At 45.2% G+C, this 14,826-nt stretch overlaps 1 protein-coding gene across 2 annotated transcripts in view; it reads left to right on the forward strand.

The window, feature by feature from the left end:
- The window catches only part of SLC39A14 (solute carrier family 39 member 14), a 51,482-nt gene extending 42,251 nt beyond the window's left edge, over positions 1–9,231 (forward strand). For both annotated transcript variants that reach the window (XM_019966308.2, XM_019966307.2), the window contains exons 5-9: positions 671–793; positions 1,524–1,712; positions 1,863–2,070; positions 3,148–3,332; positions 6,098–9,231. In XM_019966308.2, the coding sequence (XP_019821867.2) occupies positions 671–793; positions 1,524–1,712; positions 1,863–2,070; positions 3,148–3,332; positions 6,098–6,244 (852 nt within the window). In that variant the 3' untranslated portion in view covers positions 6,245–9,231. The remainder of the gene's footprint in view (positions 1–670; positions 794–1,523; positions 1,713–1,862; positions 2,071–3,147; positions 3,333–6,097) is intronic.
- Positions 9,232–14,826: the final 5,595 nt, after the last annotated feature.

The raw sequence follows: 14,826 nt of genomic DNA on the forward strand, positions 1-14,826 counted from the left end.
CTTCACTGGGAATGGTATTCTCCTAACTTCTACTCCTGTCTGCTTTCCCAAGGATTTTTTTTTTTTTCCTACCATAATAAGCGAAGTTTCAAGAACCCAAAACAAACTTCCCCAGATTGATACATGCAGTAATACTGTCTGCTCCCTTGGCTTTGTGGTCACTGGGAGGTCTGCGGTCAGAAAGATGCTGCAATTCTTAAGGTTCCATCAGGGAAAGGATTTCCCATTTTAGAAAGTTTAATTACGCCATCTCCCTGTGTGTTTACATGCAGGTCATCCAGGGAGACTAGATAATGACAAAAATAAACACAAGTGTCTCCTCCTTAAATACGGAATTTGCCGGCAGAGTCTGCCCTTATTACAAAGCACCAGGAGGAAATAAAGACAGGGTTGTTGTTAAAAGTTCTGCATCCTTGTCCGAGGCTGTTCTTCCTGAAAGTAAAATTCGAAAGACGATCTGATGTCTTTTTTTCTGATGTCAGAAAATCAGCTAGAGAGAACCCAGCAGATCTAGTGGCATGACATGAGGAAAACATCAAGGGTTAGATTTTGCTGGAAAAAGATGAAAAGACTTGTCCCAGTCTCTTCCTTTCTTGGAGTCAAGGAGGTGGTGAAAGAGAGGAGAGGGGACCAGTGAAGTTCAACTCATTTTGTTTTCCTGGGTCCACAGGCTTTCGGTTTCAACCCCATGGAAGACTATTACGTCTCCAAGTCTGCAGTGGTGTTCGGGGGCTTTTATCTCTTCTTTTTCACAGAGAAGATCTTGAAGATGCTCCTTAAACAGAAAAACGAGGTGAGCCCTAATTGTTGGTAAAGGAAGTGCCTCCCAGGAGAGCATCCGTCTCAGAAATCTGTCCCAGGTGTGCTGTTAACTTCAGTGCTGATCCAGTGAGCTTAGCTGGATCCTCCCACCATGGATTCAAACCTACAAACTTCCTGAGTAGATAAACCCACGTCACTTCAGAAAGGGGACAAGCAGGGGGCAAGGGCGAACCAGAAACCAGATACCAGATCTGGCCTGTGTGCCTCCTCCCAGGCAGTAACTTGCCCTCTTTATCTTATTCTAGATTATTTCCTTAACAGATTTTCAGCCCTTGAGGAGATGTAGGAAGGGCACTGTATATGAAATATGTCCGCAAGGAAATGAGACCGGTTTTTGTGGTGTAGGTCCCAGAAGTTGCCTTTGGTGCCTGGCTCCTAGTTTTCCCCTAAACAGTTGCTGAATGGGATATAATCAGCCATTGCGAGGAGCCTCTCTTAAGCACCTGTGCTGTGCCTCCTGCCAGGAATAAGCACTGGCCCCTCGGTCACTGCTCTGAGATCCATCCTATGCCAGCTGCACGCCCCACCCCGCCCCTTTCAGCTTTCTCCATTGCCTTGCCCTCGGCTTCTGTCTCTCCATTGCCTGCTCATGGTTTCCCAGACAGTGGGAGTGAGGTTCTCCCGGTGCTCGTGGCACTTGCTGGGTGGATGGTTTTGGTGAGCGTTGCTCTGGTTTGACCCCCTCTGCACGCTGCCTCTAGCATCATCACGGACACAGCCATTATACCTCTGAGACGCTCCCCTCCCAGAAGGACCAGGAAGAGGGGGTGACAGAGAAGCTGCAGAATGGGGATCTGGATCATATGATTCCTCAGCACTGCAGCGGGGAGCTGGACGGGAAGACCCCCGTGGTGGACGAGAAGGTCATCGTGGGCTCCCTGTCCGTCCAGGTCAGCGGGCTGTCCTCCGCTGGGAGATTCAAGTGGGGACTGGGAGGTGGGAAGGGGTTCCACGGTAACAGCCTTGATGACTCGGACCTGCCCTGAAGGTCTGTAGTCCACCCTTTGACCTGGGGGCCTTGGGGTCGGGCTTCCCGGCAGGACCTGCAAGCTTCCCAGAGCGCCTGCCATTGGCTGAAAGGTGTACGCTACTCAGACATCGGCACGCTGGCCTGGATGATCACCCTGAGCGACGGCCTCCACAACTTCATCGACGGCCTGGCTATCGGCGCCTCCTTCACTGTGTCCGTCTTCCAGGGAATCAGCACCTCAGTGGCCATCCTGTGTGAGGAGTTCCCACATGAGCTTGGTAGGGGCCCGGGCACTGCCCCCACCCCAGCCTGGTCCATTGTGCTGCCTCCCCACAGCCCTTCAGAACACAGACCATGTTCAGTGAACACATTCTCTGTGCTGTGTGAAATCAAACCACTGATTCTCAACAGCCGAATCAGTCACTGAAAACCGATCATTGGATAAGGACACTTGGAGGTCCAGTGATTAAGACTCTGCACTTCCACTGTGCGGGGCACAGGTTTGATCCCTGGTCAGGGAACCAAGGTGCTTCATGTCACACAATATGGCCAAAAAAACCCGGAAAATCAATCAGTGGAAATTATGGAGTTTTTACCAGCATGTTTGTTTCCCTTTAGTCCCATAACCTGTGGCTCAGTTTCCTCACTTCTACACTGGGATTAATAGTGGTACCTAGCTCGTTGATTCATTGTGAGAAACATGGAGGAAAAAAATCATGAAAAGGACTTATGGCATGCCATTCATTAGACTTAAATTTTTAGTATTGGTTATCTCTTACATCCTATTAATCTTCCAAAGGCTGAGCTGCATGTTTGAGGTCTGGTGGGTAGAAGAAAGAGATGAGCCAGTTGGAAAGTCCTTGGTTTTATCAGAAGGAGAGTGTAAAAAGCCTAGACTTTTTTGAGGCTCAGATATTCAAGGTCATATCCCAGCTTTGCCATTTATTGGCTTGTGAATTTGGGCAAATGACTTAACATCTCTCCATCTTGATTTTGTTTCCTATAAACACCATGCATTACAGTTTTGAGGAAGGAAGCTCCTTCTATTTCACCATCAATCAAAAGAGAAATGAGGCCATGGCTAGGTGGTTTTCTCTTTTGAAAATCCTATGCATTGTGTTCAGCCTCTAGGCTGGACGCACATGGCCAGCCTCATAGATGCAAGCTTGCAAGCATCATTGGTGTGGAGGTCAAGGGGGCCTTAGTCTGTCATTATGAGCTCTAGTCTGGGCTGTCAGGATTTTCACCCAGCCTCCATCCAACACTTAGGCAGTCTGTCCTCATCAAGTTGTGTGTCCCACAACCTAATATGACTCTTCTGTCCACACCCTCCCTTCTCATCCTCCCCGCTGTAGGAGACTTTGTTATCTTGCTCAACGCCGGCATGAGTCTCCAGCAGGCTCTCTTCTTCAACTTCCTCTCTGCCTGCTGCTGTTACGTGGGCCTGGGCTTCGGCATCTTAGCCGGCAGCCACTTCTCTGCCAACTGGATCTTTGCACTGGCTGGAGGAATGTTCTTGTATATTTCGCTGGCTGATATGGTAAGTCTTCTGTAGTTTTAATGCCTTGTAGGCAAAACTGGATCAGGTTATTAAGTTCATTGAGTGGGATGACAGCTAAGGTACATTAGTTACTTTGTTTTTAATAACAACTTTATCAACAAATCAGTTCATGTGTGTGCACATGCTGTCACTTCAGTTGTGTCCAACTCTTTGCGACCCTATGGACTAGTAGCCTGCCAGGCTCCTCTGTCCATGGGATTTTCTAGGTAAGAATACTGGAGTGGGTTGCCATGCCCTCCTCCAAGGGATCTTCCCAACCCAGGGATCAAACCCAGATCTCGTATGTCTCCTGCATTGCCAGGTGGATTCTCTACCACTCGGCCATGTGGGAAGCCCAAATTTGTATAACACACCATTTACCTATTTAAAGTATACAATGCTTTTTTTAAAGGGATATTAGATTTTTAAAGGATGAAAAGCCTATGTTCCTTGGGCATATGTCACTGAAGAAAATGATCTATCTCAACTCCAGGGTCCTTACCTAAGTATCTTTTAGATATTCATAGATAAATAGAAAGAAGGAGGCAGGAAGGGAAGGAAGGAAAGAAAATAACCCATAATTATTCTCTCTCAGAACACCACCACTTGGGTTTATTTCTTGTTTCTTCACAATGCATCGTGTTTGTTTTTAAACAACTAATCACACTGAATATGCATTTCTGTATCCTAGTTTCTTTTTTCACTTAATACATCCTAGACATTTTTCATGCTGCATATTCTTTAAAGGCATCCTTTTCAGGGAATTCCCTGTCAGTCCAGTGGTTAGAGTGCCGCACTTCCACATCAAGGGGCGTGGGTATGATCCCTGTTTGGGGGAGTAAGATCCAGCATGGCACACCAAAACAAAACCAAAAAAGGCATCATCTCCACTGCTGGTATTTGGTGGGAGAATGTACTCGATCCAGAACAAGAATCACTGGCTCAGAAAGGCTGCATTAGTTTGAGGTTTTAATATGTATTGCCAAATTACATTATTTAACAGTTTAACATTGCTTAACCTTCCTTTACGTTATTAGCAGTGTCTGAAAGGGTACATTGTACTGTGCGCACTAACGTTTGTTTGAGTTTGCTAGTTTAATACCTGATTTGTTGCATCTTTTTCTCTAACGCAGTTGATTTCTTTCCTTAAGGGCATGACATGTTCTTTGGCGTGTTTGATTGCATTATTTTCTGTATCCTTGGAAAGTATTATTTTTAAAAAATCATTTGTTTGTTTTTGGCTGCTCTGGGTCTTCATTGCTACATGCAGGCTTCTCTAGTTGTGACGAGCCGAGGCTGCTCTTCTCGCAATTCCTGGCTTCTCATTGCTTCACTTGTTGTGGAGCACAGGCTCTAATGTTCACGGGCTCATTAATTGTGAAGCACAGGCTTAGTTGCTCCAAGGCATGTGGGATCTTCCCCTACCAGGGGTGGAACCCATGTCCCCTGCACTGAGAGGCAGATTCTTAACCATTAGACTACCAGGGAAGTCCTAAAAGGTAGTATTTTTCATGAGATGATGAGAGTACTGACCACCACAGTCCATCCTCAGCCAATGGGTTAGGATATTTTTTGTTCAGTCCTTGGGTCAGGAAGATCCTCTGGAGAAGGAAATGGCAACCCACTCCAGTATTCTTGCCTCGGAAATCCCATGAATAAAAGAGCCTGTAGAGCTACAGTGCATGGGGTCACAGAGAGTCAAACGTGACTGGGCATGCATGCCTTGCTAGCCAGCTGCAGGAGACCTTGAGTCACTGCAATACTTAGCTCCATTTTCTGGCCCCTTACACAGTTGCTCAGTTTCCCAAACAAGTGGCAGTTTTATTAGAGTGGTTATTTTTAACCAGCCTCTAAACATATCCAGGGTTACATATATGTATAGTACTTTGTTTCAGCTCAATAGTTGTAAAGCAGTGGCAACCACCTTGGAGAAAGGTGATAATGTTTAAGTTCTAGAAGTTACTGCTGTTGATTTTCTTTGTAAACCAATCCTATTTTTTTATATATCCTGGTGGCTTAGCAGTAAAAGAATCTGCCTGTCAATGCAGGAGACGTGGGTTCAATCCCTGGGTCTGGAAGATCCCCTGGAGAAGGAAATGGCAACCCACTCCAGTATTCTTGCCTGGAGAATCCTATGGATATGGCGGGCCACAGTCCACGAGATCACAGAGTCAGACATGACTGAGTAACTGAGCATGCATGCATGCATCTTGATTAAATATCATATATAATAGCTATTATTAATAATAGTATATTATTAATAAATAGTATATTAATTAGTATTAATTAATACTATATCATTGCTGCTGCTACTGCTAAGTCACTTCAGTCGTGTCCGACTCCGTGTGACCCCATAGACGGCAGCCCACCAGGCTCCCCCGTCCCTTGGGTTCTCCAGGCAAGAACACTGGAGTGGGTTGCCATTTCCTTCTCCAATGCATGGAAGTAAAAAGTGTAAGGGAAGCTGCTCAGTTGCATCCAACTCCTAGCGACCCCAGGGACTGCAGCCTACTAGGCTCCTCCATCCATGGGATTTTCCAGGCAAGAGTAATGGAGTGGGTTGCCATTGCCTTCTCCAAGTACATCATTAATAGTATATCAATAATCATATACACTGATGATGTGTTATTTTCACATAAAAATATAATAATAATAAACATTGTAATGATTATTCGATAGTGTATATGACTGAATTGTCCTGCACTTGAAGGAGCTGCAAGAAGAAAGGAACTGCAGCTCTTGTGTTCTCTCCTTTTCTTTCCCAGTTCCCTGAGATGAACGAGGTGAGCCAAGAGGATGAACGCAAGGGCAGTGCCTTGATCCCCTTTGTCATCCAGAACCTGGGCCTCTTGACTGGTTTTGGCATCATGCTAGTCCTCACCATGTACTCGGGACACATCCAGATCGGATAGGGCCCCGCCAGGAGTCGGCAGGGTTGGCAGTCCAGCCCTGGGCTGCCCGACCCTGGCCCAAGGACACCTCATCCAGGAAGCGGTTCGGAAGAGGCAGTTCTATTAAAAACTGTGACACAGACTCTATTCCTACATTCAACTGTCAGCTGGTTTTAAAAATGCTCTATCCAAGGAATAAGCTGCCCTGGTAACCAGCCTCTCGGTAGTGCCTCTGTCCCTTTCCTCTTCTCAACGCAGCTCAAAAGACAAGCCTAACTTTTCCCTCTGGTTACCTTGGCCACTTTCTCTCCCAACCAGCACTGAGACATTCTGAATCCTTGGCCAGGTGGCACAGAAAGAGAGCCAGGGCTCACAGCTTGGTGAGAAATACTAGGAGGTGAATCTACAATTTGGGGCTCTTAAAATCTCAGTGTGTTTCCTGGGCCTCAGGGTGACCCATTTTTAAGTGAATTTGCCTGTTTTTTTTACAGCAGAAGTACAAAGGACAGAAACCCTCTAATATTTTCAAAGTCTGTTCAGTCGCCTGTTCTGTCAAAGAGAAGTCAAAGCTGGAAACAGATGAGCAGGGCTGGAGGAGAGGCAAGGGTCATTGTGTGTGGACGAGGGGAGGGTGTCTTGTCAGGATGGTCACTTATTCCCACTGGGACCCTGGGCCAAAATTGGTTCTGCACCTGGTGTTTTGTGGTTGTCCAGGTGAACAGCAAGTAGTTTGTGTTGCCTGAACTTCCCCTCCTTTCAGATGAACACTGGAGGACACGGGAGGCAGAGAAGAGAGACCTCTGAGAAACCCAGTGGTTTTGCTGCAATTCCCACCCCTCAGCCCCCACCCCCATCTCCTGAGAGACACTTCCAGCGCCTCCCTGGCAGCACACTCTAAGCACAGTGACAACACCCGTGTTGGAGGGGAGACCGCACAAATTCACCTCCCTGGACAACAACTCGTGCTGCCAAGTGACAAGCTGGCTTTCAGAACTGGAGTGCCGCTTGGGGTCTTCTTGACAAGGGTAATGGGAGGTGCAGTCAGTGCAGGCAGCATTTAGGACTTACTAATGCCACAAGTAACAGTACACATGATAGAACTCTGAGCTGGGAGGGGCGCATCCTTGGTGTTCACAGAATAGGGGACCCAGGAGCTCCTGCGGCAACCAGCTGGGTCCCCCTTCCGCCCTCACCCCACACCAGAAAGGGCGAATCCTGTATGGAACTTAACATGAATTATGCTAATAACTCTCTTCAGAAAATGAATTGATAGATTCATGTGTGTGTATGTGTGTGGGAGACCGTAGGTCCCCTGCTTGCCCTGTGGAGCCCTCTCCACAGAGCTCTGGCTGTGAGGGGAGCTCGTCTCCAGGTTCACTAGGTGAATTGCTGTATTATTATCATATTGATAACGTGAGATTCCTCAGCCACTCTGGGGAGCCGACCTCTCCAGAAGCCTTCCTCAGTGGTGCCCGTGGTCGCAGCCCAGGGGCTGTGCTTGCAGACGACCTGTGCGCGTGGCTGACCAGCGCTGGTCCGTCGCCACCACCCGAGCACATTTCCGTTCTGACAGGAAAATTTTTCCACTCTACAGTAATTGAAAGCATCGACTCTGGGTTTTTTTCTTTTTTTTTTCCTTTGGGAAACATCCTTCAAACCGGGACTGTTCTTGAACATGAGCAGGAAAACCGCTGGTGATGCTTTACAAATTTTTCTCATCTTGCCTGTTGACTTGGATAGATTTGAGAATGGGCGGAAGGAGGAGGAAAACTCAGTTCTCAAGATTCTAGATGAACTGTCAGGACAGACTTCCTGGTAGGATTACGGTCCAGTTTTTACCAAAGAACCAATTTGAATGTTGGAATCTAACTTTTTATACCGTCGTTATTATTGTCACTGTTAACTGATTTGAAATGAATCTTTGTCTCTTCTGTTTCATTTTTCTCAGATTGCTTTCAGGAGCTAGCAGGAAATAACACTCAAATCTTAGGACCTTAGACGATTTTGCTTCCCTTAATTTACATTGATGTATTAACTTGATAATTTTAGCATTCCCTGTAGATCTGTCCTTCCTTACAGACACTGGTATCTGTGGAGTAGAATCCTAAGTGTTAGTGGGTTTCTAGTTTTAGGAGAAGAGCCCAAAAATGTAACCTTGAGCAAATTAAAAAAATAAAACGTGAGCGGTAGGGTGTTTTCCCTTCTCGTGCACATCCATATTAAGAACTGACTTTCCTTTCACAGACACCTGCTTCAAAGGGGAGTTTTTTTCAAACTGTAATTGGTCCAGAGGCCAGTCCCAATTGGAGCTTAGGAAGGGTAGAGACACTGAAATTGTGCAACGGATTACCTGTTGCTATTGGCAACAGATTTGCCTCATGAATTGAAAATGTGGCAGTTTCTTTCTGAAGTGTTGGGTTTGCTGTTTCAAGCATTTGTACACATTAGTAGTCTGAGGAGTAGCAAGTTCTGAGGACTTATTTCACGGCTGGCATTAGCATCTTCAGCCTCTCTCCCTTTCTCTAAGGATAACCAGGAAAGTATGTGTAACACGCAGGAGCCGTGACTCCAGAGGAGGGGTTCTGCTGCTTCTCACCCTCCCCCTGGCTTGCAGGTCTTCTGTCCTTGCCTCCAAGGGTTTTCGTGTCTAGTGTCAACTTAGGTCTCCCTTTCACTGGTCCTTCACCTTGGGTTTTAAAAAGAAAGCTTCTCTTTTATGGTATCCTAAGACTTGTTTTTAGTAAATCCTCTTCCACATGGTAATATGGATATAGCAATATGTTGGAAATCTGCTTAAAAAGAAACAAAAGGTTGTCTGATTTTTGCAAAAGAGAGAGGTTAGCTTTTATTATTCATATTTTATTTTACAGTTCTGCAATTCCATCACAGTATTTTTTTAAATGACTCAGGTGTTATGAAGATAAATTAGAAAATAAAATAAACTTAAGTTATGTGGACTGTAAATGTTTTTATTTGTAAGATTCTATAAATAAAGCTATATTCTGTAACTGTTGAATCCTGTGTCATCTTTTGCAGTAAGGTAGGTGTAATGAAAACTGTTGAACACAAGGTGGCGATGATGTCTCACTAACATAAAGCTTCCTTTTACTGGTCCACCTTATATTTGGAGAGGGGTTTTAGTTGCTAAAGATTCTGCCTGCAATGCAGGAGACCCCGGTTTGATTCCTGGGTCAGGAAGATCCGCTGGCAAAGGGATAGGCTACCCACTCCAGTATTCTTGGACTTCCCTTGTGGCTCAGCTGGTAAAGAATCCGCCTGCAATGCTGGAGACCTGGGTTCGATCCCTGGGTTGGGAAGATCCCCTGGAGAAGGGAAAGGTTACCCACTCCAGTATTCTGGCCGGGAGAATTTCATGGACTGTAAAGTCCATGGGTTTGCAAAGAGTCAGACATAAGTGAGTGACTTTCACTTGCACTTTAGAAGGAACCTCAGATAGTGTAACATGCTCACTTTAAAATTATTAACTTATCTTTCAGTGGAGCCCATGACTTTATCAGTGATGGACGGTGTCTCCTAAAAAGAACTTTCTGTCATACTGTTTCACTCGTACAAATCCATGATTTAAAACTTGGAGAATATTTGTCGTTCAGTCACTCAGTTGTGTCCGACTCTTTGCGACTCCATGGACTGCAGCATTCCAGGGTTTCCTGTCCTTCACTATCTCCTGGAGCTTGCTCAAACTCATGTCCATTGAGTCAGTCATGCCATCCTACCATCTCATCTTCTATCATCCCCTTCTCCTACCTTCTGTCTTTCCCAACATCAGGGTCTTTTCTAATGACTCAGCTCTTCAAATCAGGTGGCCAAAGTATTAGAGTTTCAGCTTCAGCATCAGTCCTTCAAATGAAGATTCAGGGTTGATTTCCTTTGGGATTGACTGGTTTGATCTCCTTGAAGTCCAAGGGACTCTCAAGAGTCTTCTCTAACACCACAGTTCAAAAGCATCAATTCTTCAGCGCTCAGCTCTCTTTATAGTCCAACTCTCACATCCATATGTGACTACTGGAAAAACCATAGCTTTGACTATACGGACCTTTGCCGACAAAGTAATGTTTCTGCTTTTTAATATGCTGTCTATGTTTGTCATAGCTTTTCTTCCAAGGAGCAAGTGTTTTTTAATTTCAAAGGCTGCAGTCACCATCTGGAGTGATTTTGGAGTCCAAGAAAATAAAGTCTGTCACTGTTTCCATTGTTTCCCCATCTATTTGCCATGAAGTGATGGGGCTGGATGCCATGATCTTAGTTTTTTGAATGTTGAGTTTTAAGCCAGCTTTTTCATTCTCTTTCACGTTCATCAAGAGGCTTTTTAGTTCCTCTTTGCTTTCTGCCATAAGGGTGGTGGTGTCTGCGTATCTGAGGTTATTGATATTTCTCCCGGCAATCTTGACTCCAACTTGTGTTTCATCCAGCCCAGCATTTCGCATGATGTACTCTGCATATAAGTTAAATAAGCAGGGTGACAATATAGAGTCTTGACATACCCCTTCCCCAATTTGGAACCAGACCATCGTTCCATGTCCATTCTAACTGTTGCTTCTTAATCTGCATACAGGTTTCGCAGGAGGCAGGTAAGGTGGTCTGGTATTTCCATCTCTAAGAATTTTCCAGTTTGTGGTGATCCACTCAAAGGCTTTAGTGTAGTCAATGAAGCAGAAGAATATACTTGGTTCATTCAAACCATGTCTCCTGAATGTCTCACAGGGAAAAGTTCTGTCATGAGATTTAAAATTCTAAATCTGCTCTTTCTCCATTTATTCAAAAGAGCAGGTGTCTGTTATTTATCTTCAACAACAAAAATGAACAGTAGGGTAAAAGAACTGATGCTAGCAACTTCCCTGGTGGTCCAGTGGTTAAGACTTTGCCTTTCAATGCAGGGGTTGCAAGTTCAATCCCTGGTCTGGCAGCTAAGATTCCACATGCCTGGTGGCCAAAAAACCAAAACATAAAACAGAAACAATATTGTAACATTGAATAAAGACTTGGGGAAAAAAAAGAATTGATGCTGTCTTATTACTACATAGAAATTCCCAAATGCCTGTTTCTCAGTCCTTCCTTTTTCTAACTCAAGAATAATATATTAAGTGGCTTCTATTGGAATTTTAAATCGCATTAAGTAGCTGTATTGGACTAGCATCTGATGCAGTTATTCAAAATGATACTCACTCCATCCTCGGCCTGTGCCACCTCTGGATCACCCGCCCAGGTGGGATTAATGCCTCCCTGTGTTTATCAGTTACTGGACTTGCATTGTAGTCGCTTGTTCTTTATACACCAGCTTCCTTGGGTAGAGGCTCTACCTGGTTTCTCTCTGTGATTCCAGCACCTGCCACACAGTAAGAATGAAAAGATCAGATGGAATGCCTGCCAGCTTTGTGTTGATGGAAGGCCTCCTTATCCACTGGCAGCAGTTCCTATTGTATTTTTACTGTCTTTGGTGTTGGTTTTGCTAATTCCTTGTTTCCTGGTCCTTCTTTAGAAACAGAAGTTTGAGAGAGGTGAACTTGTGGCCAGTATAGAATAGAGTGGGCTTCTGTGGTGGCTCAGTGAGTGGTAAAGAATCCACCTGCCAATGCAGGAGACAGTGATTCGATCCCTGGGTCAGGAAGATCCCCTGGAGAAGGAAATGGCAACTCACTCCAGTATTCTTGCCTGGGAAATCCCATGGACAGAGGAGCCTGGTGGGCTACAGTCCCTGGGGTCGAAAAAGAGTCAGACACAGCTTAGTGAAGAAGCAACAACCTAGGATAAAGCCGAGCAAAGCAAACAGGTCACTAAGAAGGTTAAAACTTTGATCTTGGCCATCTCTTAGTAATACTGTTTATCAGCTAAGCCATTTGGGACATTTTTGGTGGAAGGTGTAATTCTTGGCCAGATAACTCCTAGGTCAGGGGCGGCGGCCAAGAGGAGCTACCCCGCGAATGAGGTCGGGGGCGGTGGCCGGGAGGAGCTACCCCACGCCCCGGCACCCGAGGCCAGGGGCGGCGGTCGGGAGGAGCTACCCTACGCCCGAGGCCAGGGGCAGCGGCCGGGGGGACCAACCCCACGTCCAGGAAGCGGTGGCTGCGCGGGCGCGGGAGGGCCTAGAGGAGCTATCCCACGTTGAAGGTCAGGAAGGGCGGCAGTGAGGAGATACCCCTCGTCCAAGGTAAGGAGCAGCGGCTGCGCTTTGCTGGAGCAGCTGTGAAGAGATACCCCACACCCAAGGTAAGAGAAACCCAAGTAAGATGGTAGGTGTTGCAAGAGGGCATTAGAGGGGAGACACACTGAAACCATACTCACAGAAAATTAGTCAATCTAATCACACTAGGACCACGGATTGTCTAACTCAGTGAAACTAAGCCATGCCCGTGGGGGTGGGTATGGCAGAGACATCTGACAGAATGTGGTCCACTGGAGAAGGAAATGGCAAACCACTTCAGTATTCTTGCCTTGAGAACCCCATGAACAATATGAAAAGGCAAAATGATAGGATACTGAAAGAGGAACTCCCCAGGTCAGTAGGCACCCAATATGCTACTGGAGATCAGTGGAGAAATAACTCCAGAAAGAATAAAGGGATGGAGCCAAAGCAAAAAGAATACCCAGCTGTGGATGTGACTGGTGACAGAAGCAAGGTCCGATGCTGTAAAGAGCAATATTGCATAGGACCCTGGAATGTCAGGTCCATGAATCAAGGCAAATTGGAAGTGGTCAAACAAGAGATGGCAAGAGTGAATGTCGACATTCTAGGAATCAGCGAACTGAAATGGACTGGAATGGGTGAATTTAACTCAGATGACCATTATATCTACTACTGCGGGCAGGAATCCCTCAGAAGAAATGGAGTAGCCATCATGGTCAACAAAAGAGTCTGCAATGCAGTGCTTGGATGCAGTCTCAAAAACGACAGAATGATCTCTGTTTGTTTCCAAGGCAAACCATTCAATATCACAGTAATCCAAGTCTATGCCCCAAACAGTAATGCTGAAGAAGCTGAAGTTGAACGGTTCTATGAAGACCTACAAGACCTTTTAGAACTAACACCCAAAAAAGATGTCCTTTTCATTATAGGGGACTGGAATGCAAAAGTAGGAAGTCAAGAAACACCTGGAGTAACAGGCAAATTTGGCCTTGGAATACGGAATGAAGCAGGGCAAAGACTAATAGAGTTTTGCCAAGAAAATGCACTAGTCATAGCAAACACCCTCTTCCAACAACACAAGAGAAGACTCTACACATGGACATCACCAGATGGTCAACACCGAATCAGATTGATTATAGTCTTTGCAGCCAAAGATGGAGAAGCTCTATACAGTCAACAAAAACAAGACCAGGAGCTGACTGTGGCTCAGATCATGAACTCCTTATTACCAAATTCAGACTGAAATTGAAGAAAGTAGGGAAAACCACTAGACCATTCAGGTATGACATAAATCAAATCCCTTATGATTATACAGTGGAAGTGAGAAATAGATTTCAGGGCCTAGATCTGATAGATAGAGTGCCTAATGAACTATGGAATGAGGTTCGTGACATTGTACAGGAGACAGGGATCAAGACCATCCCCATGGAAAAGAAATGCAAAAAAGCAAAATGGCTGTCTGGGGAGGCCTTACAAATAGCTGTGAAAAGAGAAGCGAAAAGCAAAGGAGAAAAGGAAAGATATAAGCATCTGAATGCAGAGTTCCAAAGAATAGCAAGAAGAGATAAGAAAGCCTTCTTCAGTGATAAATGCAAAGAAATAGAGGAAAACAACAGAATGGGAAAGACTAGAGATCTCTTCAAGAAAATTAGAGATACCAAGGGGACATTTCATGCAAAGATGGGCTCAATAAAAGACAGAAATGGTATGGACCTAACAGAAGCAGAAGATATTAAGAAGAGGTGGCAAGAATACACAGAAGAACTGTACAAAAAAGATCTTCATGTGTGATGTGTGATCACTGACCTAGAGCCAGACATCCTGGAATGTGAAGTCAAGTGGGCCTTAGAAACATCACTATGAACAAAGCTAGTGGAGGTGATGGAATTCCAGTTGAGCTATTCCAAATCCTGAAAGATGATGCTGTGAAAGTGCTGCACTCAATATGCCAGCAAATTTGGAAAACTCAGCAGTGGCCACAGGACTGGAAAAGGCCAGTTTTCATTCCAATCCCAAAGAAAGGCAATGCCAAAGAATGCTCAAACTACCACACAATTGTACTCATCTCACATGCTAGTAAAATAATGCTCAAAATTCTCCAAGCCAGGCTTCAGCAATATGTGAACCGTGAACTTCCTGATGTTCAAGCTGATTTTAGAAAAGGCAGAGGAACCAGAGATCAAATTGCCAACATCTGCTGGATCATGGAAAAAGCAAGAGAGTTCCAGAAAAACATCTATTTCCGCTTTATTCACTATGCCAAAGCCTTTGACTGTGTGGATCACAATAAACTGTGGAAAATTCTGAAAGAGATGGGAATACCAGACTACCTGACCTGCCTCTTGAGAAACTATATGCAGGTCAGGAAGCAACAGTTAGAAGTGGACATGGAACAACAGACTGGTTCCAAATAGGAAAAGGAGTATGTCAAGGCTGTATATTGTCACCCTGCTTATTTAAC

This window comes from Bos indicus, chromosome 8, assembly GCF_029378745.1.
Source record: "Bos indicus isolate NIAB-ARS_2022 breed Sahiwal x Tharparkar chromosome 8, NIAB-ARS_B.indTharparkar_mat_pri_1.0, whole genome shotgun sequence".
Lineage (NCBI taxonomy): Eukaryota > Metazoa > Chordata > Mammalia > Artiodactyla > Bovidae > Bos > Bos indicus.